General features: G+C 43.2%; 1 protein-coding gene across 6 annotated transcripts in view; it reads left to right on the top strand.

Annotated features, from left to right (window-relative positions):
- TSHZ2 (teashirt zinc finger homeobox 2) overlaps positions 1-26,720 on the top strand; it is a 233,353-nt gene that overhangs the window by 110,702 nt on the left and 95,931 nt on the right. For 4 of the 6 annotated variants that reach the window (XM_053958274.1, XM_053958275.1, XM_053958277.1 and 1 more), the window contains exon 2: positions 21,256-24,334. In XM_053958274.1, the coding sequence (XP_053814249.1) occupies positions 21,256-24,326 (3,071 nt within the window). In that variant the 3' untranslated portion in view covers positions 24,327-24,334. Of the gene's footprint in view, positions 1-21,255; positions 25,330-26,720 lie in introns of those variants that run through there. The other 2 variants (XM_053958279.1, XM_053958278.1) reach the window with 2 other exon arrangements.

The following is a 26,720-nucleotide window of genomic DNA, read 5'->3' as shown; positions in this document are numbered from 1 at the left end:
CCAGAGCACTTCTGCTTGTTTGCACACAGGACAGCAAAACCAGGCCACGAGGAAACGGGGAATTATTGCTTTAAGCTGCAATTTTCAACAAAGAAATCTCGCCATTCCAAACTGTCTAGACCTTTAAAAATAAAAGATGTGCAGTATTTACAATGCTCTTCAGTATTCATGAGGCTTTGCTGCTTGTTGTAAGGCGAGATGAAAACAATACTCAGTAGATTTTCATAAGTGACACGCAACTGTAAGATTGATAGATGATGTGGATTTAATGTATGTGGAGTTCAGCACCAACATAAAAGCTGTGATGTACCCAAACACGGGGTTTATTAAATCCCTGCTTCCTTAAGTGATCATCCAAAGCCTTTCACCACTTTCTTCTACCAGAAAATAAAGGGAAGAAGGTAAGAAAAAGGAGAGGAGGTAAAAGAAAAAAAAGCCAACCAAGGGATTCCCCTTGGTTTTGGTAGAGAATTACAATATCGGAACTGAAAGAGACAAATATTTAGACACTCTCTCTGCATAGAGATTAATGTGAGAGTCAGAAATACACGGAATCCACTTACATTGATGTGATTTAGTTATGAATGGTTAAACATAAGTATTCTCTGTCAAATGCCAAAACCTATTGTATTAACTCTTCCCTCACCCCAGCCCTCCTGTGTAGCCTCTAAGCCTACCAAATTGTTCCTAGAGCCCAGGGGTCCTCTGTGCCTTGGGGACAGGGGACAGCACAGAATCCCTGGGGTCAGTCTGGGTGGGTCCATGGCAGCTCCTGGGATAGACCTGCTCAAAGTGGGGGACAGGGCACAGCAAACTGCAGACTGCCAGCTTCCCTCCCTGGGCACATCTGGGGCACAGCAAACTGCAGACTGCCCTCCCTGGGCACATCTGGGGCTCAGCAAACTGCAGACTGCCCTCCTTGGGCACATCTGGGGCTCAGCAAACTGCAGACTGCCCTCCCTGGGCACATCTGGGGCACAGCAAACTGCAGACTGCCCTCCCTGGGCACATCTGGGGCACAGCAAACTGCAGACTGCCCTCCCTGGGCACATCTGGAGGATGCAGGGCTGGAGCTGTGCCTCTCCCAGAGCCAGCGCTCTCCTCACACACCCTGGGTCCTGTCCAGGCCTGTAACTCCACTGCCATAACCTCAGGAGGATTTCCCTGGCACCTCTGAACCAGCCTTTCACCCTCAGGCTGGCACCAAGGGAGCTCTTGTCCCTCCCATCCCAGCTTGGCCTGCCAGCTGCATTCCTGGGAATCAGGAGTGACTCACGCTGCAGCCCAAATCCTCTGGAAGCTGATCCTGAGTTAATTCCCACAGTGTCTGGGGGTGCAGCAGACACCCACACACACACACACACACTCCTTGAGAGCAGCCCTGAGTAACAGCCTCTGCATCCTCTACAGCACTTTGCAACAAAGGTGTATTTGCTTCTCAGTAGAACATCTTGCTTGGTTTCAGGGTCATTTCCTGTGACAGCTCAATGTCTGTCTTCTTTATCACCTCAAGATTTCGCAAAATGATATAATTAGGATAGCTGTGCTCCCTCAGCCAGCCAGCTGCTTTGGAAATCAGGCCACTGATTAAAGGAGCAAACTGAAATCAGGCTCTCTGCTCTGGCCCAAGTGGGACTTTTTTTAGGGACTGGAAGAACTGCCATTGTGTTTAGCCCTCATGGGAATCATTTACTGTGGATTGATTGGGGAGCACTCGGTTGGATTCTGATTTCCTGTGGTGCTCTGTGCTATTAAAAGGTGGGATGTTGGTGCTGTGCCATGGGAATTGTGACCAGAAAATCTAGCAGAGGGTGAACCTGGACACACCTGAGTTCAGTTGCCATCACCTCTTCTCCCTGTGCTTCTAAACCTGTTATTTCAGGTACTCTTCTGTTTCCAAACAAAAATTTGAATTTTAGTTCTTCTCTGCCTTACTTCTTTTTATTCCTTGAAAGAAGAGATAAAGGGTAATTTTTCCAAGTTTGACAATTTCATAGAATCATGGACTATCCTGACCTGGAAGGGACCCACAAAGATCATCAAAGTCCAGCTCCTGGCCCCTGCCCAGACCCCCCAGCAGTCCCACCCTGGGCACCCCTGGCAGCGCTGTCCCAGCTCTCCTGGAGCTCTGGCAGCCTCGGGGCCGTGCCCATCCCCTGGGCAGTGCCAGCACCCTCTGGGGAAAGAACCTTTCCCTGATATCCAGCCTGACCTTCCCCTGGCACAGCTTCATGCCAATTTTTTTCTGTCCAGCAATATATTCTACTAACAGAGCTTTCTCAGTAGCTACTGGCAATTTTTTTGTAACACAGAGGAAGAATTTAAACCAAAAACTGAGGCTGAGACAAGGCACACAAGTGGAAGGGAAGGAGGCAATGCATATCCTTTTGAATTTACAAACAAGCTCAAGTAAGGGACTGTGTTCTCTCCCCTCTAACTGCTGGCAAATATCTGAGGAAATTGTTTGTAATAGAAATGTTTATTGGAAAAATAAACTTCAGCAAATACTTCAGGAAAACAAATGGCAGATCCAATCAATCCAGCATGACAACACATTTGCTTTAGAAATTTGAAACCAAGCTCTATTTCATGCAATCCAGGGGAAAAAACCTCTTGTGTTCCTGGTCCAAGTGAACCTGCATCAAAATGCTGTTAGCATTAAGAATCATTTGCTGAAAAGGTTTTGAATTACAAATACTGTGCTGAAGGAAATTTGCAAATTGTAAATAAGGAGCTGGATATTATCAAATAATTTTTACAATGTATTTCTTTGGCTTTGCTGCCAGCACAGGGGCATGCTCATGTTTGTGAAGTCTTTAGATTTTCTGTACAGATATGTGTACAGAAAAATATTCATAATCACCTGAAGGACTGGGAAAGGAGTAGAGGAAAAGGAGACCTAAGGCCAGGCAGAGGGAAGAATGGAAAATATTTTATGCAAATAAATAAAGGGAATTTATTATGATTGTTGTGCCTTCTAAAATAGGCCCTGTTGTGCCTCCTCAGCTGTTCATGGAGTTATTCCCTCTGGTAGAAGCTGCTTTCCTTAACCAACAAAAACCTGCTTAGTGCTGCTTGTCCTCTTTTGTTTTGTTTTTATAATTGAGTTTTGCCATGTGTGAAATCCCAATATTTTCTTGAAACCATGAGGATTAAATGCTTGACAAATAGGAAAGATTTGGGAAAGGCACAAGACTTGGAATAGTTGTGAGTTCATTCCCTGGTGTTTTCTCTCATGTGAGCACATGAACTTTTTAGATCTGTGACTTTCTTTTGAAAAGATTAAGCACAGTGGGGAATGAGCGTCTCTAGGCCCCTCTTCTCTTCTCTTCTCTTCTCTTCTCTTCTCTTCTCTTCTCTTCTCTTCTCTTCTCTTCTCTTCTCTTCTCTTCTCTTCTCTTCTCTTCTCTTCTCTTCTCTTCTCTTCTCTTCTCTTCTCTTCTCTTCTCTTCTCTTCTCTTCTCTTCTCTTCTCTTCTCTTCTCTTCTCTTCTCTCTCTTCTCTTCTCTTCTCTTCTCTTTTCTCTCCATAGATTCTTTCCTTTAGTATTTCATTTCTATACATCTCCTTAGTCTCTTGGAAACTGCTTTTTTGGGGTTTTCTCTCACCTCTTGTGCAATATTAAATGTATTGCCCTGTGCCAGCTCTGAAAGGGAAATGTGACAGCTGTGCTTTTGGGAAGGAAATAATTCAGGTGCTCCCTTCGTGTGACTGGGCAGAAGTGTACCTTGAGCAATGATCTCTTCCTCAGGGAATTTGAGCTTTCCTCTCATCCCCAGCAGAAATTTGGAAACCTTGGATGGATGTGCTTCCCTGTGAGCTCCAGCACCTTTCTGTCACAGAGCTATCCCGATATACAAACACATTCCCCTTTCCTGCACCCATCACCCAGATCTCCGGGAACATTCCCTGCATTTCTCCGTGCGGCAGAGATAATGATAGCCCTTCCTTTGTTTTGCCCGCAGAGATTGGCATCTCTGCATCACACAGCAGCGCCTGAAACAACAGAGCTCTCACCTTGCCGGGGCGGGGGGCTCTGACAGTGAGTGAAATTAAGAACGGGCACAAAAAAGGCAAGCTGGGTGCTAAACACCGAGGAGGTTACTAGCGTGTTCAGTGGGTTTTGGTTCCCAAGAGCACATCCCAGCCTTTTCCCATCTCCTGCATGCGGCTGGAACTTGTGTTTGTGATTTGCACGAGGCTCCCGCAGCCGTTGCCTGCACTGAGGTGCCTACTCGGAGTTCGCTTTTTTAATTAAGGCTCTGTATTGTAACTAGTCAATGTACATTATTGGGAGAATGAATGTCAATGCCAGTGCTTTTTCTTTCTCTCCTTTATCTTTGTCAATGATTCAAAGACATGATTTATGGTTAGTCTCCGTCTTTCAGGATCATCCATCAAGCGCTGGTTTCACTACAGGGCTCCAAGTTGTAAATCATGCAGAAAGGCTGTCACTCATCTCATTTAACCCTTTACACACAGGGATGGAGGAGGTGGGCTCTGCCTCTCACAGCTGCAAGAAAGAGCAATAAAATGGCCATAAAATTGATGAAGTTAGACTAATCTGCACCATTAATTGTTCCTTGTAATGCAATAATTATTATGAGGGACAATTAAAAAAACAGGCCATGACTCCACCCTCCAAGTTCATCCTGAGAACCGGGAGGACTCCAGGGCTCCATAAAATGTGTCACATTTTTGTTTTCCCTTTTGAGCTCCTTTCAGATTTTTTAATGTCCATTACAGACATGAGCCGAGCTTCTCTTTAGAATCAATCACAGGCTACTTCTGACCATGACCTTGCAGCGACTAAAGGAGTGCAAAAGCCCATTAGCAGCTGCTATTTTCAGCTCGAAATTAACAGCTCTTTTTCTTCTCTCTCCTTTTCCCCACTCCACCTCTCCCCCCCCCCGCCTTTTTTTTTTTTTAATTTTTTTTTTCTCTTTTCTTCCTTTTTTTTTTTTTTGGACAGGAAGATAGCAAAAAATGAAATGTGTAAGTGGCATGGGAGCCTCCACACTTAGCCTTGTCTCGCAGGCTTGAGGGCTGGTGACAGCTTTGGCCGAGTGGCTGATGGCTCCTCCGTGCTGTCCCCTGCCAGCCCTGGCCACTGCTCCCAGGTCACAACTTCCAGACAATGCCTCCACCTGCTCCCAGCACAAAGCCAGGGAGGCTGGCATTAAATAATGAGGTGTCTTTCTTCTTTATCTTGCCGTTTTATTTATTTAATTTTGGGCTCCAAGTGTCGGAACTTGGTAATGGAGGGTTATTAATGAAAAATATACGTTTGGGGTCTATTTGTTTCGATTCTGCGGTGACTTGATGGCAATTTTAGCCCTGAATTATGTATGGCTCTGTTTTGCCTAGGCAAGCTGATACAAACAACAAATATAGTTAGAAAAAGATATATCAGTAAATAAACTGAAAGGTTGTAAAATATGAATGTTTATCATCCAGACGGTGCCGCTTCTCTTCTTTTTTACATGAACTCTACTTGAGATGGTATTTAGGAGCTTGGGACTTCTTCTATTGCAGCAATCTCTGCAGCTTGTCACGAAAACAAATGACACCAGAGGGAACCTTGTCTTACACTGTATTCTTTTGCATGAACCTCCGTCTTCTTAAGGTGCTCATAATTTAAATTTATATCCTGATTTATTAGAAGATAAGGTTCTACCCTTCTTCCCTCACAGAGCCGTGCTCCTTTTAGGCCAGGCTCCCTCCCTTTCCCAGGGCACTGCTCACCCAGCTCCAGGCGGGCAGGGCAGCAGGGGAAGGAGGGTGGATCCCATTCCATCCCTCTGGAAGGGCACGGGGAGCTGCTGGAGCCCATTCCTGCTGTAAAGGATAACACCTGCCACTGCTTCCGAGCCTTGGCAGCCCTGAATTTGTAAACAGGGACTTTTCTGCATCTTACACAGCATCAGGCTGTGAACTTGGGGGGAAACAAAGGGTAATTCAGTTGTCTGATGGTGTCAAGAGAAACGTGCATCCTCCATCCAGGAGATCAATTCTGGTTTTTAAAGTATCATCCATTGCGAGCATCATGATAAATTAGCACTTGTTTTATTCTGGACTAAAGTCTCATCCCACAGGGATCTCCAAGAATTTCTGCTGCTAAAATATAGCATAGAGGAAATTATAATTTTAGCATCTCTCTGCAGTCTTAATTAAGACTGTTCTTCTGATATAAAGCTGTGGTGTCTAATTACCAGAAAGCTGTCAGAAAGTAACTTTCAAAAAACCTGTGTCAAAAAAGAGTTGGGAAGACTGGAAATATTTATTTAGTTACAATTTTATGGTGCTGGTGGATTTTTTTTAAGATCTAACAGACAACATTACTACTAATTCCTGTCTCTCAGTATTCCACCTCATGAGATAAATCCCAGTTCCAGCCCCTCTTCACCAAACAGTTCCTTTTTGTCCAGGTGACATTTGATAGGTTTTGCTTGAACAAACAGGGCAATGTTTCCTACCATTTTTTATCTTGTACCTTCACAAAGTACTTGAAGTTTTCGATTTCAGTGTATATCCACATCACAAAGCCCAAATCTGGCACAAATGTGCATTTTTCTCATCAAGAGCAGCAGAAACTCTGCAGTGCAAAGCTCCCAGTTAACCTGCAGCAGATCAGGAATCCTCTCGGAGATGCATTCCTGGCTCCTGGGTTTTGTCCTGGAAAAGGCTCATATTTAAGACAAAATCTGCTCTTTTGCTTGGCAAGAAGTGGGCAGGGGCTGCGCTGGCTCAGGTGTGCCTGGGAGAGCCCAGGAAGCTCAGCCAGGTGTGGTGAGCTCTCCTTAGCCCAGGGACCAGCACTGAGCCCAGGGTTTGGTTTTGTTCCCAGCTGAAAGTCCCTTTGCTGAGATTTGCATCAGGTAAAAAAAAAAAAAAAAAAAAAAAAAAAAAAAACAACCTAGGAGAGGTAATATGATGAATGCTGACAGGTACATTTGCTACAATTGATTAAACACTTTTGCCATCCTTAGGATTTTCTTTCCCCGCCTGGTGCCTTGCAGAGAGAGAGGTGTGAGTGACTTTGTCACTGACATTAAACACTTGCATGTACTTGGAGCTGCAAAATGTTATCCCCAGAGTTTGTTTACTCGATCTGTATTTCCAATCAGTGCAGAAGGTTTACTAAAGCAGTTCATTACTGATTTATTTATGATGTATTTAGATAGCAAATATGGTTCTGTCAGCAGTTGCTGGCTAAACAGTGTTGACAGACATTAATAGCATATGGTATAGGAATGGAATTATGATCTTTAAGAGTCTTTGTGTCTCAACATACATTTACAGTTTGCATCTTTTCTTAGGTAGAGAGACAGAGAACTCCCAAATAAGAAAACACTGTTTCTTTTTCTTTTTGTAACCTTTGGGGTTTGCTGTTGGTGACATTAAAATCTTCTGTGCCTGTTTAGCTGTTCAATTTAATGGAAGACAAATTCTCCCAAAGGTTTAATTTATTCTCACAAACTGAAATCACTGCATTCTCACCATGGGAAATGGCCTTAATTTTCCCAGCCTTCAGTATACATCAAGCATATAATTCATTTCTCCCCCCTCAATACTTCGCTCATTAGAAAACAAAGTTTTTGATATTTAAATGTTCCATGGTTTAAGTTGAGCAGCAGATTTCAGCCCTGTAAAGTGCATTTGCAGACATGATCGCCTCCCTGACAGCAGTGAGTTTATGCAGGGTGGAGCAGAAAAACACTTGAATTTCTGACCTTTAATTGTCTGCTTCCTCCAATGTCGCATATGTCACCTCTCAACATCAGCATTCCCACCAGTGTCCAGGAGAAAAGGCAAAAAATGAGGAAGGAAGAGGAGGCAGTGCTGAAACCACCTTGGGGCAGTTGAGGCTGGTGGAGGAGACTGAATTGTGTTGGGAAGAAGATGAATTTCATTTGAGAGTTTGCCTCTGAATCACATGAGCACAAACAAATCAGGAAATAATATGGGAAATCATCTTATCTTTTTTTTTTTTTTTTTAAGATTTATGATAATGGAGGAGGTGAAATGGGAATTGAGTGTTTCATTGAGTGGTGGGCAACACTTTGCCTTCCACAAATTTGAATTAATGCCCCCAAAAATCTTTGCTGGGATGGTTGGGCTCAATAACCATGGATGTCTTTTCCAACCTAAATGATTCTCTGATCCTGTGATCTGTAGGTGCCCATCAGACAAAAAGAAACAGCACCAGGAACAAGAGAGAGCCAAGAAAAACAAAACATTGAGCCAGTTCTTCCTCTCCCTACATGCTTTTGCTTCAGGAGAGTTAAGCCAGTAGGAAATTCAACTTCTTGTACATGGAGAAGTTAATATACCCTTAACAGCTGAAAAATTATTAGAAATTAAACCCTTCAGAGTCAGGCTTCTCTCCTCAGCTCCAGAGACCCCAAGAGCTGGTGGAATCAAGCTGCCCCTGACACTTTTGGCTGCTTTTCCTCCCAGTGAGTGTTTAAAGACTTGTTTGAAAGGGGCATACACTAGAACATGGTAAATTCTTAAATAATGGATTAAAAGCAGTTTCAGTCTTTCTGCAGGTTCTTCCTTTAAACATGTTTTTCTCTGTTTGTGCAACCCATTTCCAGTCAGTGTGAGGGAACCGACTGCACGGAAGGAGCAGTATCATAAAAATAAAATAAAATAAAATCACAAAAAAAGGTCTAAAATTCAGATACAGACTGGTCAAATTCCAGCTGTGCATTGGTGGATGCAGCAATTAGCTCATGTTGACAAGGAGAATTGGGAGTTGTTCAAGACAAACTTTGTGCAGGTATTGGCTCGTTCTGTGGCAGGCTTTGCCTTCATTTAAATTTTAGATTGATAAACACATTAAAAATGCATTTTTAAGGTGTTATTGCTGGTAGAAAGAGAAAGAAAACCAGGCCAAAATGCTTTGAAAGGCAAGTATTGTTTGGATTTGAACCTAGTGGATAAACTGAAAGTGTTTAGACAGTCTGTAATGAAGTGTTGTTGGCCTCTGGTCTCTAATAAATGCTTCAATTTTATAGCTCCAAATCAACTTTACCCATAAAATCCTAAGGGACTTTCTCTACTTAGCAAATCAAGTAGGGCTTGGTGTCTACAGCCAGAGTATCCTCATGTGCTGTCAAGAAGCTCTGCAGAACTACACTTCCACAGCTCCCACTGATAAAACCAGCAGAAATCACAAGTTTTGCTTTCACATTATCAACAATCAGTACAAAACCTGTGCTGGATAAGGTGCAAGAGAATTTTTTGTCATGAATAATCAGATTCTTGGTGGCAAATGGATTTTCCTGGTTTGAATCCAAGCCTCAGTAAAATGATTGGGTGGGTTTGTGTTCAGGAAGTCCAGTTAGTGTGTGAGTATTTTATTACAACACTGTGCACTTCCCACTCTGCTTCTTATTTCAATTATTGCTCCAGGGGTCTGTTTAAAATCTGAGTGCAGATCCTGTGCCACATTCCCACAGAACAAACACAGGTGGAACATGGATGGAAATGCATTGTCCAGAATTCCCTGTAATGTTCCTTGGCCCAGCCTCTCCCTGCATCTCTCAGAAAGCAGATTGTGCTTTCTCTCTAATTCTCTCCAGTAATCCTGCTCTGCTCATCCTCCTTGTTCCCAGGAGAATTTTGAGGGAAAACCTTTCAGATTTCTGTGTTGCTGTGGAGGTTAAAGCCCTGCTCACGTTGAAGGGAACCCTCTCAGAGCGAGCTCTGCTCTGCACTGCTTTGATTGATTTATTTCCTGGTGCTTGTACTTTCACTGATCACTTTCTCATTACTTTCCCACTTCCATCCATTTCAGCTTTTCCTCCTTTTCCAGCCATTCCTTATGCCACCTGCTCCCACCTGATGGATTGGCTGCTCAAAGAGTTGATCCTGACCTGGCATGGGCCCTTCCCCAGGAAATAAATGATGCCACACAGAGAGAAAATGATGCCCTAATAAACACCCAGGCCCATTTGCTCCTCTGCCCAAGGGCAGACCTCCAGGGCTGGTGTCCCAGTTGAATGCTGATGAAATGGAGGAGGGAGAAATTAAAACAGAAATGGAAAATTTTCCTTTTCGTGTGGATTTAATCACTTGGAAATTCTGCACTTACCTTTGGGATTACTAGAACAGTAATAACTGTATTTTAATTCTGTAAACATTTTTAAATAGCCCTTTTTAATGGCTTTTTTTTTTTTTTTTAATATTTGGACTTGCCTGCAGCAGCAATTCATCTTTCAAAGTCAGTATTCTGAGTAATTTGGTAGAGGTCAGATGCCCTCTGTTGCGTTTCCTTCCAAGTCTGAGAGGCCCCAGAAAAAAAAAAAAAGTGGGGCGATTCATAAAGTTTTGTATAAAGTTTTGTGACTCTTGTTACAGAGCTGGGGAGTAGAGAGTTGGGTCATAGTTAATCCATCCTTTCAGCTCTTTCAGGACTTCAGTCTGGATTTTTGATCACTGGAGTGTTTTGTGACCTCCTGCAGGCCTCAGATCCTCTTCTGCTGGAAATAATAAATGGCTTTTGTGTACCCTCTGAGGTCCCTCTCTTCAGCAGTGGTGACATCATGGTACCTGTGCTGGAGAAGCTGTTTCTGTCACTAATGACCTCTCTGATTACTGGGGTTTTTGCCCATAACTCAGAGTTGTTATTTCTTGCTGAGATTCAGGAAAAGCTGAGCCTGTGCAGCTGCAGCCTCCTGTTGTTGCTGCCTCTTTTTTCCTGCTCTGTCCCAAGTGATAAATGTCAGATATCACTTAGGACAGGGCAGGAATGCAGACTGAGACTGGGGTGATTATGATCTGTAAATGATCTGTGCACTGGCCTTGGCTCTCAACCCTTCCTTGGATCATTTGAGACCCAATTTAAAAGAACACAGCTTAATATTTGGGTTTCAGTGATTTTTTTTTTTCTTCCCTTGAAATTTCCGTTCTTTTATGAATCTTGATAGATACTTGGACACTGTGTTTATTTTCCATATCAGTTGGAAGTTTTTCCTTTTGACATAGATTGATTTGTTTTGCACAAGTTTCTTTGCAGAGCAGAGCCAACAGTACTAATTTTACTACTGAAAATTATTAGAATTCTTACTGTTAAAAGGTCTTTATATCTGCAAGAAAACTATGGGGCAGCATCTCAGAATTGGGTGGAAAGAGAGAGGAAAATGCTGGAGTTAATCAAAGCAGGGAGATTTTAGGGGAAGGAAGAATTTTATTCTGTATTGGTAGAAGATTTCAGCAGGGCAGTGATGCTGTTGGAGGCAGTAAATAACAAAAGAGCAAATAAATAAATCAAATCAATAAATGATGAAATAACAGAGGGAATAATAAACACGCAGTGTGTTTACATTGGTAATCAAGAGAGTGCTAGAACATTATTCTCCCTAATTTCAGGCAAAACTGGTTGCAAATTCCTGCTCCCAGAGCCACCTGAGGTTGTGCTTCTCAGAGAGAATATTTCAGGCAGGACCTTGAGAAGTTTTTCCATTTTGAGAGGGATTCCAAAGGATCACAGACTGTTTCTTCTCCCAGTGGCTGCAGCAAGGCAGGAAAAGCAGGATCAGACCCTCTGTGTGCCCCTTGCCTGGCAGAGAAATACCCAAATATTGTGGAGGTGAATGGAAATTGTCCATATTTCGTGTTAAATGCTCTTTTGGATGGCTTGTTTAGGTATTCCTCCTTCTGCAAGGGGGGACAAAAGTGGTGGTGATCCCATTCTGCAGTGGCAGCAGGAGGAGAAGCTTTGCTGCAGTGAAACTCTGTTTGTTACCTGTGGCTCTGCTCTCCCCACAGCCCAGGCTGGGTTCAGGCTCTTGGGTGTTGTGTCTGCACGTCTGAAGGAGATGTTTTGACCTTTCTCATCTCTGACTGGTGTTGCAAAGATGGAGTGATGTAGAACAGAGATTTTGTGACAGAGTAATAATAAGAAAGAATCTGACTGCCAGTTGCTCATTACTGGATCTCTTTTAAATGCCAGAACCTTCTATGTTTGCCTTCAAACAACACTGAGCACCTAAATCACCATAGTAAACAGATATAGAAAGAGACAGAAAGGTTAAAAGTGTACTCATAATCTCTTGCTTTTCCTCCTAAACATGTTTGATAGCAATATTGTTTCTTAAAAACAATATGACCTCATTTGTAAAGCAATATTCATGCTAAACTAGTCAGCTGTTAAATATACCCAGCACTGTGCATTATGATGAAGCTAAACCAGAATTTCAATTATTTTCTGGACACATTTAAAATTATAATACTTTACTGGGTTAGTGTTATAGTTCATCCAAATTACTCACAAAGTATCATATCAATCTCTTGCAAGTGCTTATTGCTTACATCTCTGGGAAGTTGGTGGAAGGAAGATGCTGTCGGGGGTAATGACCTTCATGCTGCCTGAGAGCTCTGATGGTGATGTGGCTATAAGTGCAGGCAAGCCTAATGGTCAAAAGTCAATGTTTGCTGGCCATCATATTTGTCTCCAAAGAAGCAGAGTATTCATTTGGACCACCACATGCAGCAGGATGTTCCTGGAAGGAAAATAAAGAGGGAAATCAGCCACTTGATGATCTGTGTATTCTTCCTTTAACGCCGTGATCCTGGCAAGGGAAAAGTCACACTTGAAAATTGTTCGCAGTTTTTTATTGCCTGGAATGCAAGATCAAAACAAAGCGGGCAAATGAGGAAGATAGATTTCATTATATTCCCACTTTCTACTTATGTACCTTATCTAAAGAGATGTTGAGAGAGAAATGATGCTGCAGCATTTAAGCAGCTCTGAGTAACCAGCACGGATTTATGAGTATTACTGGCAAGTCTGGCTCAAAGCAGATCTCACTGGAGCTGCACTGGGACTGAATATCCAAAAGCAAAATCCAAAGGCCCACCATTCTTTAGACAAATGTTATAGTAGTATGATTTTAAAACTTATTAAATATTATCAAAATAAAAACTTATTAAATATTATTAAAGCTAATATTAATATTTTCTAAAATCAGCTCTGATAGAAGGTGCTGGGCAAGGGCCTTGTCTTTATGCAGCATCTTCAGCTGGGCAGAAATTCTGAGCTTTAATAAAACATGGGGGAAGTGCTGCTGCCTCCATCTCTAACCATCACTGGATCACCACGCTGAGTCCTCAGGAAACTCTGGATTTTCTGTTACACTTACTGCTCTTACCCCAAAAGGGACAAACGTTTAGGAGCTCTCTTGAACTGGGTCTTAACTTCTCCATGAGCCTGAGTACTCTGTTGGATTTAGCAAGCTGGTCTGTTTTGAGATGGACTGGCCAAGAAATAATCAGCCTTTTCACAACAGTAATCACATAATTGTCTCTCCCATCGTACTATTGATCAGTTATTAACAGGAACAGCCATTTCCCAACCGAAACACCCAAACCCAACTGCGGGAAGGGCTGCTTCTGCAAGCTCTTTGCACGCTGAGTGTAGCAATGAAAAGGAACGTGATTCTGTGGGTCTGGTTTTAGAATAAACCTTGTGCTTTCAGGGCTGAATTCTCTCTGCCCAAGAGCCTCTCCAGGGAAGGTGCTGGTCGTTGATCTCTCAGGGTTTGTTGCGTGTCCTGTCTCCTCCTCCATGTGCTCCAAGCCAGGCCCAGCTCTTTTCAAGGAGAATGTGCTGTCCATGAGATAAGCCATGGATTCAATAGAAACAAGCCAAAGATTTATTTTTTTTTAGGATAACAAGGTGTCCATAAACATAATCCTCATCTTCCTTCTATTTATAATTGTAGTTAATATAAATGTACTTCATTACTGGAGAGCAGTCTTCACGGCCATACAATAGCAAACAAATTCTTCAGAAGCATCTTTAATTATTCATTTGGTTGCACTATATTTTATGCTACTTTTCATAAATGTTAATCTTTATTATTGCCCTACCAGGAAAAAAAAAAAAAGAAAGGAGGAAAGAAATACCTGTTATTAAATGACCTATCAGGCTGACATGGATAAATGTTGGTAGCTATTTAATTGTTTCCCATCTGCAGTTTTATACAGTTTCTATCAAACTGAAGGGTAATTTTTTTAGTAGCTGCTTATTTTAAATGTACAAAACCCTTGTGTGTAATTCCATTAGCTGCCCTACAGCATTGCAATCTACAGTTTCCCTGAGGCTGTTGTGAAATATTGATGAAATCCTTGCTTTTGTGGCTTCCTCTGATACACTAAACATTTGTCTGATGTTAGTTGAACTTGAATGGATCTGTTCAGAGTTATATCAGTAGTGACTTCAAAGGCTGTAAGGCTGTTACAGTTTTTTTTTACAAACTGAAGTTTCAAAGCCTTACCATGTGGTACTTTAAAAAAACAAAGTTCATATCAAATGAACCAAAGTGTTAGCAATACACTGGTAAGACTCATTACAATTTCAATTTCTATAGATATATATTTTTTTTGTGATTCTGATTGGTAGCTCATGCCATTGAAAGAAATTTAGATTGGTACTTAGGGCAACCCAGGATAATGAAAGAGGGAAAACATAATTTGAAACTTGGATTTTAAATGAAGTAATCTATACATTTGCAAAGCCACTCTGCTGTTTCCCACAACAATAAATAGGACAAGAGAAAACAGAAGAAAGGCAGAGGGAGACAAAAGTTTCAGACTTCTCTTTTCATCAGCAAAGTGATTTACAGTGGTGCAATTAAAGTGACTAATGAGGAAAACATATTTGCTGCTTCTGCATCCCTTGAATTTTTCAGGCCATGTTGCATCTTGGAGAGATGGAGAGAGCCTTTGTGCTGCACCAGGAGCTGAGTGGAGCTCACAGTGATGGGCTGGGGCTGTGTGACACCTGCCCAAACCTCACCTGGGGCTGTGTGACACCTGCCCAAAGCTCACCTGGAGCTGTGTGACACCTGCCCAAACCTCACCTGGAGCTGTGTGACACCTGCCCAAAGCTCACCTGGAGCTGTGTGACACCTGCCCAAAGCTCACCTGGAGCTGTGTGACACCTGCCCAAACCTCACCTGGGGCTGTGTGACACCTGCCCAAACCTCACCTGGGGCTGTGTGACACCTCCCCAAAGCTCACCTGGAGCTCTGTGACACCTGCCCAAACCTCACCTGGGGCTGTGTGACACCTGCCCAAAGCTCACCTGGAGCTGTGTGACACCTGCCCAAACCTCACCTGGGGCTGTGTGGCTGTGTGACACCTGCCCAAAGCTCACCTGGGGCTGTGTGACACCTGCCCAAAGCTCACCTGGAGCTGTGTGACACCTGCCCAAAGCTCACCTGGAGCTGTGTGACACCTGCCCAAACCTCACCTGGGGCTGTGTGACACCTCCCCAAAGCTCACCTGGGGCTCTGTGACACCTGCCCAAACCTCACCTGGGGCTGTGTGGCTGTGTGACACCTGCCCAAACCTCACCTGGGGCTGTGTGACACCTGCCCAAAGCTCACCTGGGGCTGTGTGACACCTGCCCAAACCTCACCTGGAGCTGTGTGACACCTGCCCAAACCTCACCTGGGGCTGTGTGACACCTGCCCAAAGCTCACCTGGAGCTGTGTGACACCTGCCCAAAGCTCACCTGGGGCTGTGTGACACCTGCCCAAAGCTCACCTGCTGAGGCCAGGACAGGAGTGTGCTGTGAGGGAGGGCAGCTGGGGTGGCTGGGGCAAGGGGGAGGTTGAGCTCTTTGCAGTCACAACATTCTTCAGGAGCATCTTAGTTGGAAATACAACCTGGGGGTCACCAAACTCCATCAGGTGGTTGTAAAAATGACATTGTCAGTTCCAGGAGTTTGTAGAAAGTAACAAATATTTTTAATGAGAGGCAAATGATTCACTGACACTCAGAGCCCTCGTGTGAGGAACTGGAGCTCCTGGCTCCAACCGTGGTGGAATCCTTTCCTGCAGCAGCCAGGACCTGGCATGGAATGGATTCAAACTGACTGAAAGGATGGCTTGCTGCTTTTTCTTCAATAACTGCCTATGCAAACAATGTTATCCTTAAGGAAAATTATTCCAGAAAAAAACCCCACAATAACTCCTTCCCTCCTCTGCCCTCAGCTCAGCAGTTCACATCAGCTCACTGCTCTTTTTGCTTGTGTTGGTTTTTTTTCCTGCTTTATTATTGTTTTTGAGTTTATGGGTCACTCACAAGCAGTTCCCTCCAGCCACTGATCATTTGGCTCATAACTGTGCAGGATGAAGTGCAAAGGACATAATCTGTTCTGGTTTTGCTGCTAAGAGCCCACTGAAACTCGGGGGTATTTTGCCTTCTTAACCACTAGGAAATTGGATATTTAATAGAAAACTTTCGAATACAACTCTAATTAGAGTACAACCAAATGAAAGCCCCAAATTGCTTCATTTCAGCGTCGTATATAAATAATAGTTATGGCTTCATGGAATTGCCTTTGTGTGTTAGAATTCTGTCAGTGTGGAAGCCACTCTTTTCCTTGCTCCTGCAGAAGCTGCTCCTGCCCTCCTGCAGTGGATGGTGGTGGGTGTTCCTTCTCCTACTCTGCAAGAGGCAGGAATTCATGCCTTGGTACCAGCTGCTGTAACTACTTGAAAAATAAATTTCTAGGGGAGGAAAAAAACCCCTAAGGAATATTGGGAAAAATCCCTCCTTTGAGGTGCCAAGTTGTTTTAGACACCATGGTGGTGATCCACGCTGAGCCACTGCAAACTGAGAGTGGGTGTGATTGTAAATAGTAACAGCAACAAAAGCTGCAAAAAATGCCCCATTATCCAAATTCATGAACTGGCCTCCCAGCAAAGAGGCAGCTGAGCATCTTCAGCCTTTTCTGAGGATGTCCAAACCCTTCCTCAGGCTGCACCTGGCTTTGGAACTAAAACTCAAAACCAGGACGTTCGGGCCAGGTGACAGAGATGTCCCTTTGTCCCTTCCATCCATCATTCAGAGCCAGGTGCTCTCTGTGCCACATTCAGGAATCTTTCCCTGTGCTTTCTTTCCACCCTGGAGAACTTAACAGAAAGTAATTTCCATGGTACAGAAATTTTGAACATAGCCTTAAAAACTCTGAAATTCTACAATTCACTCCTTTATGACAAATTTCATAATTTGAGTGTTCTTTCCATGGAATTCCATTGCTTTTCTGGAGTGTTCTATTGGTTTTAATCCCATTAAATTCCAAAATGTCTTTGATAAAGAGTTATGCAATGGAGTAGGGAACTATTTTTCCTCCAAATGCCAATTTCTCTCTTCAGCTGATTTTCAGACTGGGATGAAATTGCAGCTCTGAACTCCTACAAAGAGCCAGGTTAAGATTTGTCTGTGGGTGCTTAATGCAGCTCGACATCTTGGAGAAGGAGGAATGAGAAGTGGTCATTATCCATTATCTGCTTGGAACCTCTCAGAGAACAAAACAGCTTCTGCCAAACACAAAAAGATGTTTGAGCTGAAGCCAGACAAGGAGGAAACAAGATCACCTTCTAGCACTGTGAGATTGCTTTCCTGATGATGTTGTTTCAAGGAAAACTGGAATATGTATGGCTGAAGAAGTGCAGGTGGTGCCATGGGTTTTACATGGATTAGCAGAGTTGTTCTGGACAATGATTCACTGTCCCTCCTCTTGGCAGAAAATAAATTTTCCAGTCTTGGAAAGAAACATGTATATATATATATGTATATGTATTTTAATAAATGTTTCTCTACATGGAAAAAGAGCAAATTTGAGTAAAAATAGTAGAAAAGTTAACAGTCAGAATGAAGATGTTTGACAAAAAGCTGTATTGACACTGCACAATTCAGGTCAGGAGTGATGGATAACGTGGTGCCACTCCCAGGGCAGTCCTGGATGTCAGTGCTGGATTCACCCCCCTGGGAGCCTGGCTTGGTGCTGTCTGCAGGGAAAGCTCCAGCTCCAAGGGCATGGGGGTGCTTTAGACCCAGTTTTTGCAGGTGTATTAACTGGACCTGGTTTATTTTAGCTCCTCCGCGGAAATATTCCAGAAATAGCAAAGACAATGTCCTTTTTGAAGAATAAAGAACCAGCTGTTTATTGCAGGTCTCATGCTAGAGAAGCAGGTTTCTGAGGTTGCCATGAATTCAGTCACAAAGACACAGAGAGGAATTAAGAAACCAAATTATTTGGAATTATATTTGTGATTGTTATCCATATAATAATATTATTCTTTACTGATGTCATGATTTTGACATATCCTGTCTTGAGGTCAATCAGCACTAAACCAAAGACTGATTTCCATTTAGGAAGCCAAAAAATTGCTTCCATTCAATGCTTTGAAGCTCCTGAGTTTTGTCAATTCTTAATGATAGTGACATTTCAGACTCCCACTTCTTCAGGACTGCGCTTTTCCCATCTTACATCTGCCTGGGCCTGTTTAATTTTGGTGGGAAAAATTCTCATCTAGGAAAGGGGGGAAGCATTCATCCAGTTACTGAGTTTGGATTTCTTTAATATTATTTTCTTCCTGTAACACAGTTACACATGAGGATCTCAGAGGTTTGGAATGTCAGAATAAGCCTGGGGGAGAACTGGTGGGAAGAGAACAGGTCACTCAACAATTTATTACATGGACATCAGTGTGACGTGCAAAATTTATGCTACTTATTACAGGCTCTGCATTTAAAGCATGTGGGTGTACAGTTATAAGACACTCTTTACTTCTAAAATAAATAATGCAAAGTCCACTTAAATTAATGTTATTTCTGTTAACCAGCTACATCCCTTCATGTCCAATGAAATCTTACTAAAAAGCCCTGTTGGAAGAACACGAGCATCTCTTGTACCCGAGGTTGTCTTGCAGAACTGGTCTCCACTGTCCTTAAAATGCCCACAGCAATTTAAATCATTTACATAAACAGAAATGCTTTTACAGGGAGGATACTGAAATGTGTTTTTAAAGCTGCCCAAACCCCTAAACCATTAAAACAGATGTGACTGATGGTTTTGTGAAATTTTGATGGTGCTTTCTGCACAGAATCAGAGAATCCAGTGCCACCCCTGCCATGGGCAGGGACTCTTTCCACCATCCCAGGCTGCTCCAAGCCCCATCCAACGTAGCCTTGGGCACTGCCAAGGATCCAGGGACAGCCACAGCTTCTCTGGGAGCTGTGCCAGGGCATCCCTACTCTCACAGGGCAGAATTTCTTCCATATATCTAATCTAATCTAATCTAAACCTCCTCTCTGTCAGTTTGAAGCCATTCCTCCTTGTCTGTCACTACAGTTCCTGATGGACAATCCCTCTCTGGCTTCCCTGTAGACCCTCTGGAGATACTGGAACTGGTTATTTCTCCCCCTTTCATGAGATTGTGTCAGTATCTGACACAGGCACCAAAAAAAGGGGGATTCCTCAGCACAAGTTACTCTTCTGTAAAGGTTATAGTAAACATGTCAATGCCTAATTAAGCAGCAAATTTTATCCATATTGTGGGGGATATGCAGCTGTCTGGTACTTCTGCTTTTGCTAGAGAAGGACAAAGGATCTTGTGAGGAATAAACTAATGTATGCACCTTCCAAAGGAAAACTTAACTCCTGGTGAAAAATGGGTTAATGACACTCAAAGAATTGGTGCTGGAATGGAGAATCCAATTTGCAGTGACCCGAAGCTATGGGACTTCTCTTTGTCGTTGTTTTGTCTGATTCCTTCCTTGGATCCCCTCCTCGTTTTTGTTGTATGATGTGCCTGGCACACATCCTGGAGAGGGGCTGTGTGTCACAGGGTCACTGCTCCTCACCTGGGGACCTTCTGCCACCTCCATGTCCCTGCCTTCTCCTTGGTCCCCTGAAAAACACACAACAGAGGGAAAGTGGTACCTGGTTATTAGGGGAAAGTTTAGGGAGGAGAAGAAACCATTGAGGTCTAAGCGTTGTCTTTGCTGCTGCTCCAGTCCGATCACCTGTGAATGTTTGCTGTGACCCTGCCATGCTAAAGGGATTCGTTTGTAGTATTTAGCACTTAACATTTAATATTTAGCTTCTTTGCTGAAAGCATCTACTGAAGAGCACAGTGTTCCTCCTACTGTGTGATTATTATTATTTATCAGGCTAAAGTGATGTGCAGGTCATTTTTTCAGAGCCACTGTTGTGTCTTTGCCTCTGGTTGTGACGCTTTCTGGTACCACCCCTGGAGTAAGCCAAGCCCAGCTCTAAGCCAAGCCCAGCTCTAAGCCTGTGTGACCTCTGCAGTTCCTAAATTCATGGCAAGGGTGTGAGAAAGATGACACATGGATTTCTTAGCTCCCATCACACAGAGAGCCATCATTTTCCTCTTCTTGTGCTGCACCTTCATCCAGGGAATGGTTCCTCTGGTTCTGGTGCATCTCTTTGGCCTGATGGCAAACGTGTGGGAAGGGGTCAGATGATGCAAACAGATTGGAGAATGAGGGCTTTGTCCAGATGGTCATCAGAAAGGTGGAACACTCTCCTCTGGATTTGCTAGAAGGATATCTTTGGGTCAGGAGCACCAAATTCAAGGGAACAAAGTGAGCCAGGTTCTTAAAGAGCCATAAAACAAATTTCAGATAATGGGAAGGAATTGGATTGTAAATAAATATACTCTTCCAGAATCAAGTTCGTCTTAGTAATTGAAGAGTTAATTTGCCAAATAAAATCCTTCTGGTTTTGTTCTACTTTTCCAGTTTAACAATCAGCTTCAGTCTACCTCTGTCAAATCTTCTGTAACTTCCAAGGGTTCTTGCCCTGAAATTTCTGGATTTTACTGAAGCACAATTTGCTTTTATGGTACACAGTACATTACTTTTGTAAACAAAAGGGTTTCACTTATGCCTATTAACACTTTCAGATGTTGTATTTTGACATATAAATTATTTGTGTACATCCTAAAGTGGATTTTTAGGTGATCAAGTGGCAAAAGGTTACTGTACCTAGATGATGCTCTGAACCAGGAAGATTATGGCACTTATTTTTCTTCTCTTCCTTGCAAATTCAACCCTTTCTCCCACTGAGGCTAAAAACAATTTCATAGAATTGAAGCTTTTAGTATAAACTTTAAATTCTTACATATGAATTTTCCAACTGTCCCATTACAGGACAGTTAGAATTATACTCCCATGACAGGAAAATTATTAAGTCAGAATCTCTGGCAGTTATAAAGAATTATGATCATCTGCCAACAAAATGCAGCAACCTTCACAAAAAAAGAGACATCATTTGGCTTTTTTTCACTTCCAGAACTAACAGAAAATATAGTTATAGATTAAAACAAAATCTAGTAAAGAAAATACATAGTGAAAGCAGAAAACTGGAACTGTAACATTCTCCTTTAACAGGCAATTTCATATATTGACATTACATTTCAGGTTATGTCCAAGAGGAAGATTTAAAGGAAGAGGAAGATATAAAGGAGGAGGAAGAAGATGACGATGACAACAACTCCACTGCTCAGCTGCAGAGCAGCAATGACACCGGCACGGATGAGGAGCACGAAGTGGGTCCTGAGCAGAAAGGGAACTTCAGTTTCCAGAATTCCCCTGTCAGTCACATATCCAACCAGGACGCGGAGAACGAGTCACTGCTGAGTGACAGTAGCGACCACGTGGCAGATATCAAAAACATCTGCTCCAGGGAGCCCCAGGACCCCAAAAGCAGCGCCCACCCCAAAGCCCAGAGCGAAGCACACGATTGCATGGATAAAATGACAGCAGTCTATGCCAACATCCTGTCGGACTCTTACTGGACAGGCCTGGGGCTGGGTTTCAAGTTGTCCAACTCTGAAAAGAGGAGTTGCGACAACAGGAACGGAGGGAACAAAGCTGATTTCGATTGGCACCAAGACGCACTGTCCAAAAGCTTGCAGCAGAATTTACCTTCCAGGCCTGTCTCCAAGCCCAACCTGTTCAGCTCGGTGCAGCTCTACAGGCAGAGCAGCAAAATGTGCGGGACCATGTTCACGGGCGCCAGCCGGTTCCGCTGCCGGCAGTGCAGCGCTGCCTACGACACCTTGGTGGAACTCACGGTCCACATGAACGAGACGGGGCACTACCAGGATGACAACCACAAAAAGGACAAGCACAGACCTACCAGCTACTCCAAGCCCCGGAAAAGGGCGTTCCAGGACATGGACAAGGAAGATGCACAAAAAGTTCTGAAGTGTATGTTCTGTGGTGACTCTTTTGATTCCCTTCAAGATCTGAGTGTTCATATGATAAAAACAAAACATTACCAAAAAGTGCCTTTGAAGGAGCCAGTACCAACCATTTCTTCAAAAATGGTCACTCCAGCCAAGAAACGCGTGTTTGATGTGAACAGGCCTTGTTCCCCCGACTCCACGACAGGGTCTTTCTCAGACACCTTCTCCCCTCAGAAGAACGCGAACCTGCAGCTCTCCTCCAACAACCGCTACGGGTACCAGAACGGGGCCAGCTACACCTGGCAGTTCGAGGCCTGCAAATCCCAGATTTTGAAGTGTATGGAATGTGGAAGCTCCCATGATACCTTGCAGCAGCTCACAACCCACATGATGGTCACTGGCCATTTCTTGAAAGTCACGAGTTCAGCTTCGAAGAAAGGAAAGCAACTTGTTCTGGATCCTTTAGCTGTGGAAAAAATGCAATCGCTGTCTGAAGCACCAGCAAGTGACAGCCCCGTTTCAAAATCAACCAGTAAATCATCTGCAGAATGCATAGGTCCTGCCTCTGAACTTAAAAAAGAAAGTAAAAAAGATAAAGCTGATGATGCAAACAAAGATGAGAAAGCAATGAAAACTGAGGAATATGAAGACACTCTTCAGAAACCCCTGGATCCCACAATAAAATACCAGTACCTCCGAGAAGAAGATTTAGAAGATGGCTCCAAGGGTGGTGGGGACATTTTAAAGTCCTTGGAGAACACTGTCACGACAGCCATCAATAAAGCTCAGAACGGAGCTCCCAGCTGGAGCGCGTATCCCAGCATCCACGCAGCTTACCAGCTCTCCGAGGGAGCCAAGCCGTCCTTGCCTGTGGGATCCCAGGTGCTCCAAATCAGGCCAACCATGACCAATAAATTGAGGCCCATAGCGCCCAAGTGGAAGGTGATGCCTCTGGTCCCTATCTCAGCAAACGTGAGCCAGTGCACTCAAGTGAAGAAGGAGGCTGAGGACAAGGAGGAGGTACAAAAGGACTATGCTAAGGAGGGCGTCCAGGCTGAGCCGGCCTCGCTCAGCCAGAGCGAGAGGGAACCTCTCCTCAAAGCCGAAGCCTCTGTGGAGCCAAAAAAGACAGAACCGTGTCCCTTGAAAGAAGAAGACAAAATTAAAGAGGACAGTGGAAAAGAAAAGCCAGTCCTCAAGGAGCCACCAGCAGCTTCTCTCAGTAACGGTTGTGCTGCTGCCAACCATTCCTCGGAGCTGCCCTGTGTGAACCCCCTGAGCGCACTGCAGTCCGTCCTGAACAATCACCTGGGCAAAGCCACTGAGCCCTTACAGCCTCAATCCAACTGCAGCCCCAGCTCTAGCACAATTTCCATGTTCCACAAACCCAATCTAAACATGATGGAGAAGCCAGTTTTATCTCCTGCTCCAACCCCACCAAAGCCTGCAAGCGTATCCAGGCACTATTTGTTTGAAAATAATGATCAGCCTATTGACCTGACCAAATCCAAAGGCAAGAAAGCTGAGTCAGCTCAAGCACAATCCTGTACTTCTCCACCTCAAAAGCACGCTCTGTCTGACATCGCTGACATGGTCAAAGTTCTTCCCAAAGCTACCACACCAAAACCTGCTGCATCCTCACGGATCCCGTCCATGAAGTTGGAAATAGATGTCCGACGCTTCGAGGACGTCTCCACGGAAGTCTCCACTCTGCATAAAAGGAAGGGCAGGCAGTCAAACTGGAACCCTCAGCATCTGCTCATTTTGCAAGCTCAGTTTGCTTCCAGCCTCTTCCAGACATCTGAAGGTAAATATTTATTATCAGACCTAGGACCACAAGAGCGCATGCAGATATCCAAATTCACTGGACTGTCGATGACCACCATCAGCCACTGGTTGGCAAATGTCAAGTATCAGCTTAGGAAAACCGGAGGAACAAAGTTTTTGAAAAACATGGACAAAGGACATCCAGTCTTTTATTGCAGCGACTGTGCATCTCAGTTCCGAACCCCCTCTACTTACATTAGCCACTTAGAATCCCACCTAGGTTTCCAAATGAAAGACATGAACAGGCTGGCTGTGGAGCAGCAAACCAAGGTAGAGCAAGAAATCTCCAGAGTTTCAGTTCAAAGATCTCCTGAAACAATAGCTGGAGAAGAGGACACAGACTCTAAGTTCAAATGTAAGTTGTGCTGTCGGACATTTGCGAGCAAACATGCAGTAAAACTTCATCTAAGCAAAACACACAGCAAGTCACCAGAACACCATTCACAATTTGTAGCAGAAGTGGATGAAGAATAACTCTTAAGGTATGCATGCTCTATAGTGAGTTTTCATTTCAGCTTTTCCAGGAGGCTCCGTCAGGCTCCGTGCTTTGGTAAAAGTAGGAAAACAGTATAAAATGCATCGTGTATGCTGCGCCGCTCCTCCCTCGCATGTACACATCCATTTTATAACGTTTTCAGGAAGAGAGCTTGGTCAATGCAAACCCACACTGCCCTAGAGAGAAATGTTGCTGCCCATTATTTGCAAAATAGCTGTTTGCCCGTTTCTCTTTTGTTCCTAAGAATAAATCATTTCACATCCACTGCACTTCTGTGTGGAATGCAAGAACTAAGTGCTACTCTTTGCAGTGAGAATGGAAAAAGAGCAGATAAAGAGCACTGAAACCCAAAAGGTTATTACCTCACTCAGTGCTAGCACACCAATAAATCTGATTTGGATGGGGAAAAAGAAGAAAATTCAAAAGTCAAATTAGCAAAATCTCAATTATTCCAAGTTTCTTATAATCTCAAACACAGCCTCGAGAATCTACAAATAACTCTGAAAAGTTCCTATCTAGAAGTTCAGTTATTCTTCTGTTGATATTTGGATGTTCAGTTTTGTAAAATATTTTAATATTTTACACTTACTTAAACACTTGCTACTGTGAGTGGCCTTTTTTGTCACATCATTTTAACCTCTCTCTCCATCATTCCTTTTTTACTCTTTAAGATGTTTGATTATATTTTGCTTCGTGTTGGTGGAAGTCAATCCATAAACATCACTGACTTCAGTGCAAGTTCTCGTATAACCTGGGGGAGTTACTGCTTAATTGAGATTTTTTACAAGCTTAATATTTCCAAGACCTGTTAGTAGGATACTGCTGCGTTAGTGTTGCTATTTTTTTGCTGCAAGATACACCAGTTGCCACAACCAATGTTTATAACATGTAATGTAATATTCAGATGCCACACCATTTTTGCATTTTTAATTTTACTTGATTCACAAACTTGAATATTCTTGATTGAAATAAATATGCAGAACATCAACTAAAAGTCCAAATAGAAGTTTTTTGTTCTAACCAGATTTTTTTTTTCAGGAGGGCTCTGTTTAGTTATTCCCAGCAATTCCTCCAGCAGACTCAGGCTCTGCTTGTGTTCACAGAACAACCATGTGCTAATCCAGGTTTTCTCCAAGGTGTTCATTACTTGAATAACATTCAGAAAATGAATTTGTCAGATGGTGCAAATGAAAGATGTGCTGGGAGTTGTCACTGATGCCACCTGGCTTTGTGGCCATCCTCTGGATGATTGAGAGGATGGGGCTCAGTCCCCATTTGGGGGAAGATTTCCCATTTGTTTGCTGCAAATATTCATGTTTTAGGAAACACTTTTTGCAGCCAAAGCCAGCACGAGGGCTCTGCGTCACTTAAGCTCCATTAAAAATGCTACTTTTGAATAATTTAAACCACTGATCAAGGGGTTACTTTGGGCTGGTACTGTAAGCTATTGCCATGGAGTATAATGTCAGCGTTCAAGTGCAGTAAGATTTAAGTTTTGCATACATCTTGTACGTGCTGTCTGCATTGGAGGAGATTAATGCTGCCTGCATATTTTAGCCAGCAAAATTCCAGCTCACTCCTAAGGAGTTTGTTTTCTAAATAGGGCTAATACCCTAAAGTATCTATTTGGGCACTTGATCCCAACATTAGAATGTTGCTTGTTTACCTGGCCACTCCAAATCAACACCCCTGAGGGACTGGGTAGGGATAAACATCCCATACTTTGTTTCCTTCCCCGCCACTTAATGATTATTAAGACTCTGCCATTCATAGTTTTCACACAAGAGATATCAGAGCAAACCAATAATTTGGGGACTATCAAACAAAAGCTATCTGCCAGATATATTAACACAACAGTTATTTTGGCACATTCATGGCTTAATGTGTGACAAATGTTTCAGATTTGGTCTTGAAAGCACCGTGTTATTACTCAGAGGCAAACCAAACACCCACCTTTGTAAACACGTTACTGGTGCTGAGGATTGGAGGAACAAATACAAAGGGGGAGGAAAAAAAAAAAATCTCCAAGGGAAAAAAAAAAAAGTGTTTTCTGCATTGTAATAAACCTGCACGGAGACATATTATTCAGGTGATGTGTAACTACATAAATAAGGGACTGTCCTTCCTGCCTCTGGGTGCCGAGAAATTGCTGTCCTCGTAATACTCATCCATTTCTAATTTATATCAAGATGCAGGTTGTATCTTACCTTTGAAAAAATATATTTAAATTGCAATGACAGAGTGATAGGACTGTTATCTGGAGCTATAATTTCGGTTGGTATGCATGATAGCACAAATTGTCTGAAATGATGGGGTATTTGGGATGGCATTGTAAAGATTTTATTACAGTTTCGGAGCCGAAAGCCTCCCTG

This window comes from Vidua chalybeata, chromosome 17 (assembly GCF_026979565.1).
Source record: "Vidua chalybeata isolate OUT-0048 chromosome 17, bVidCha1 merged haplotype, whole genome shotgun sequence".
Lineage (NCBI taxonomy): Eukaryota > Metazoa > Chordata > Aves > Passeriformes > Viduidae > Vidua > Vidua chalybeata.
This window is presented reverse-complemented; position numbering and strand designations above follow the sequence as displayed.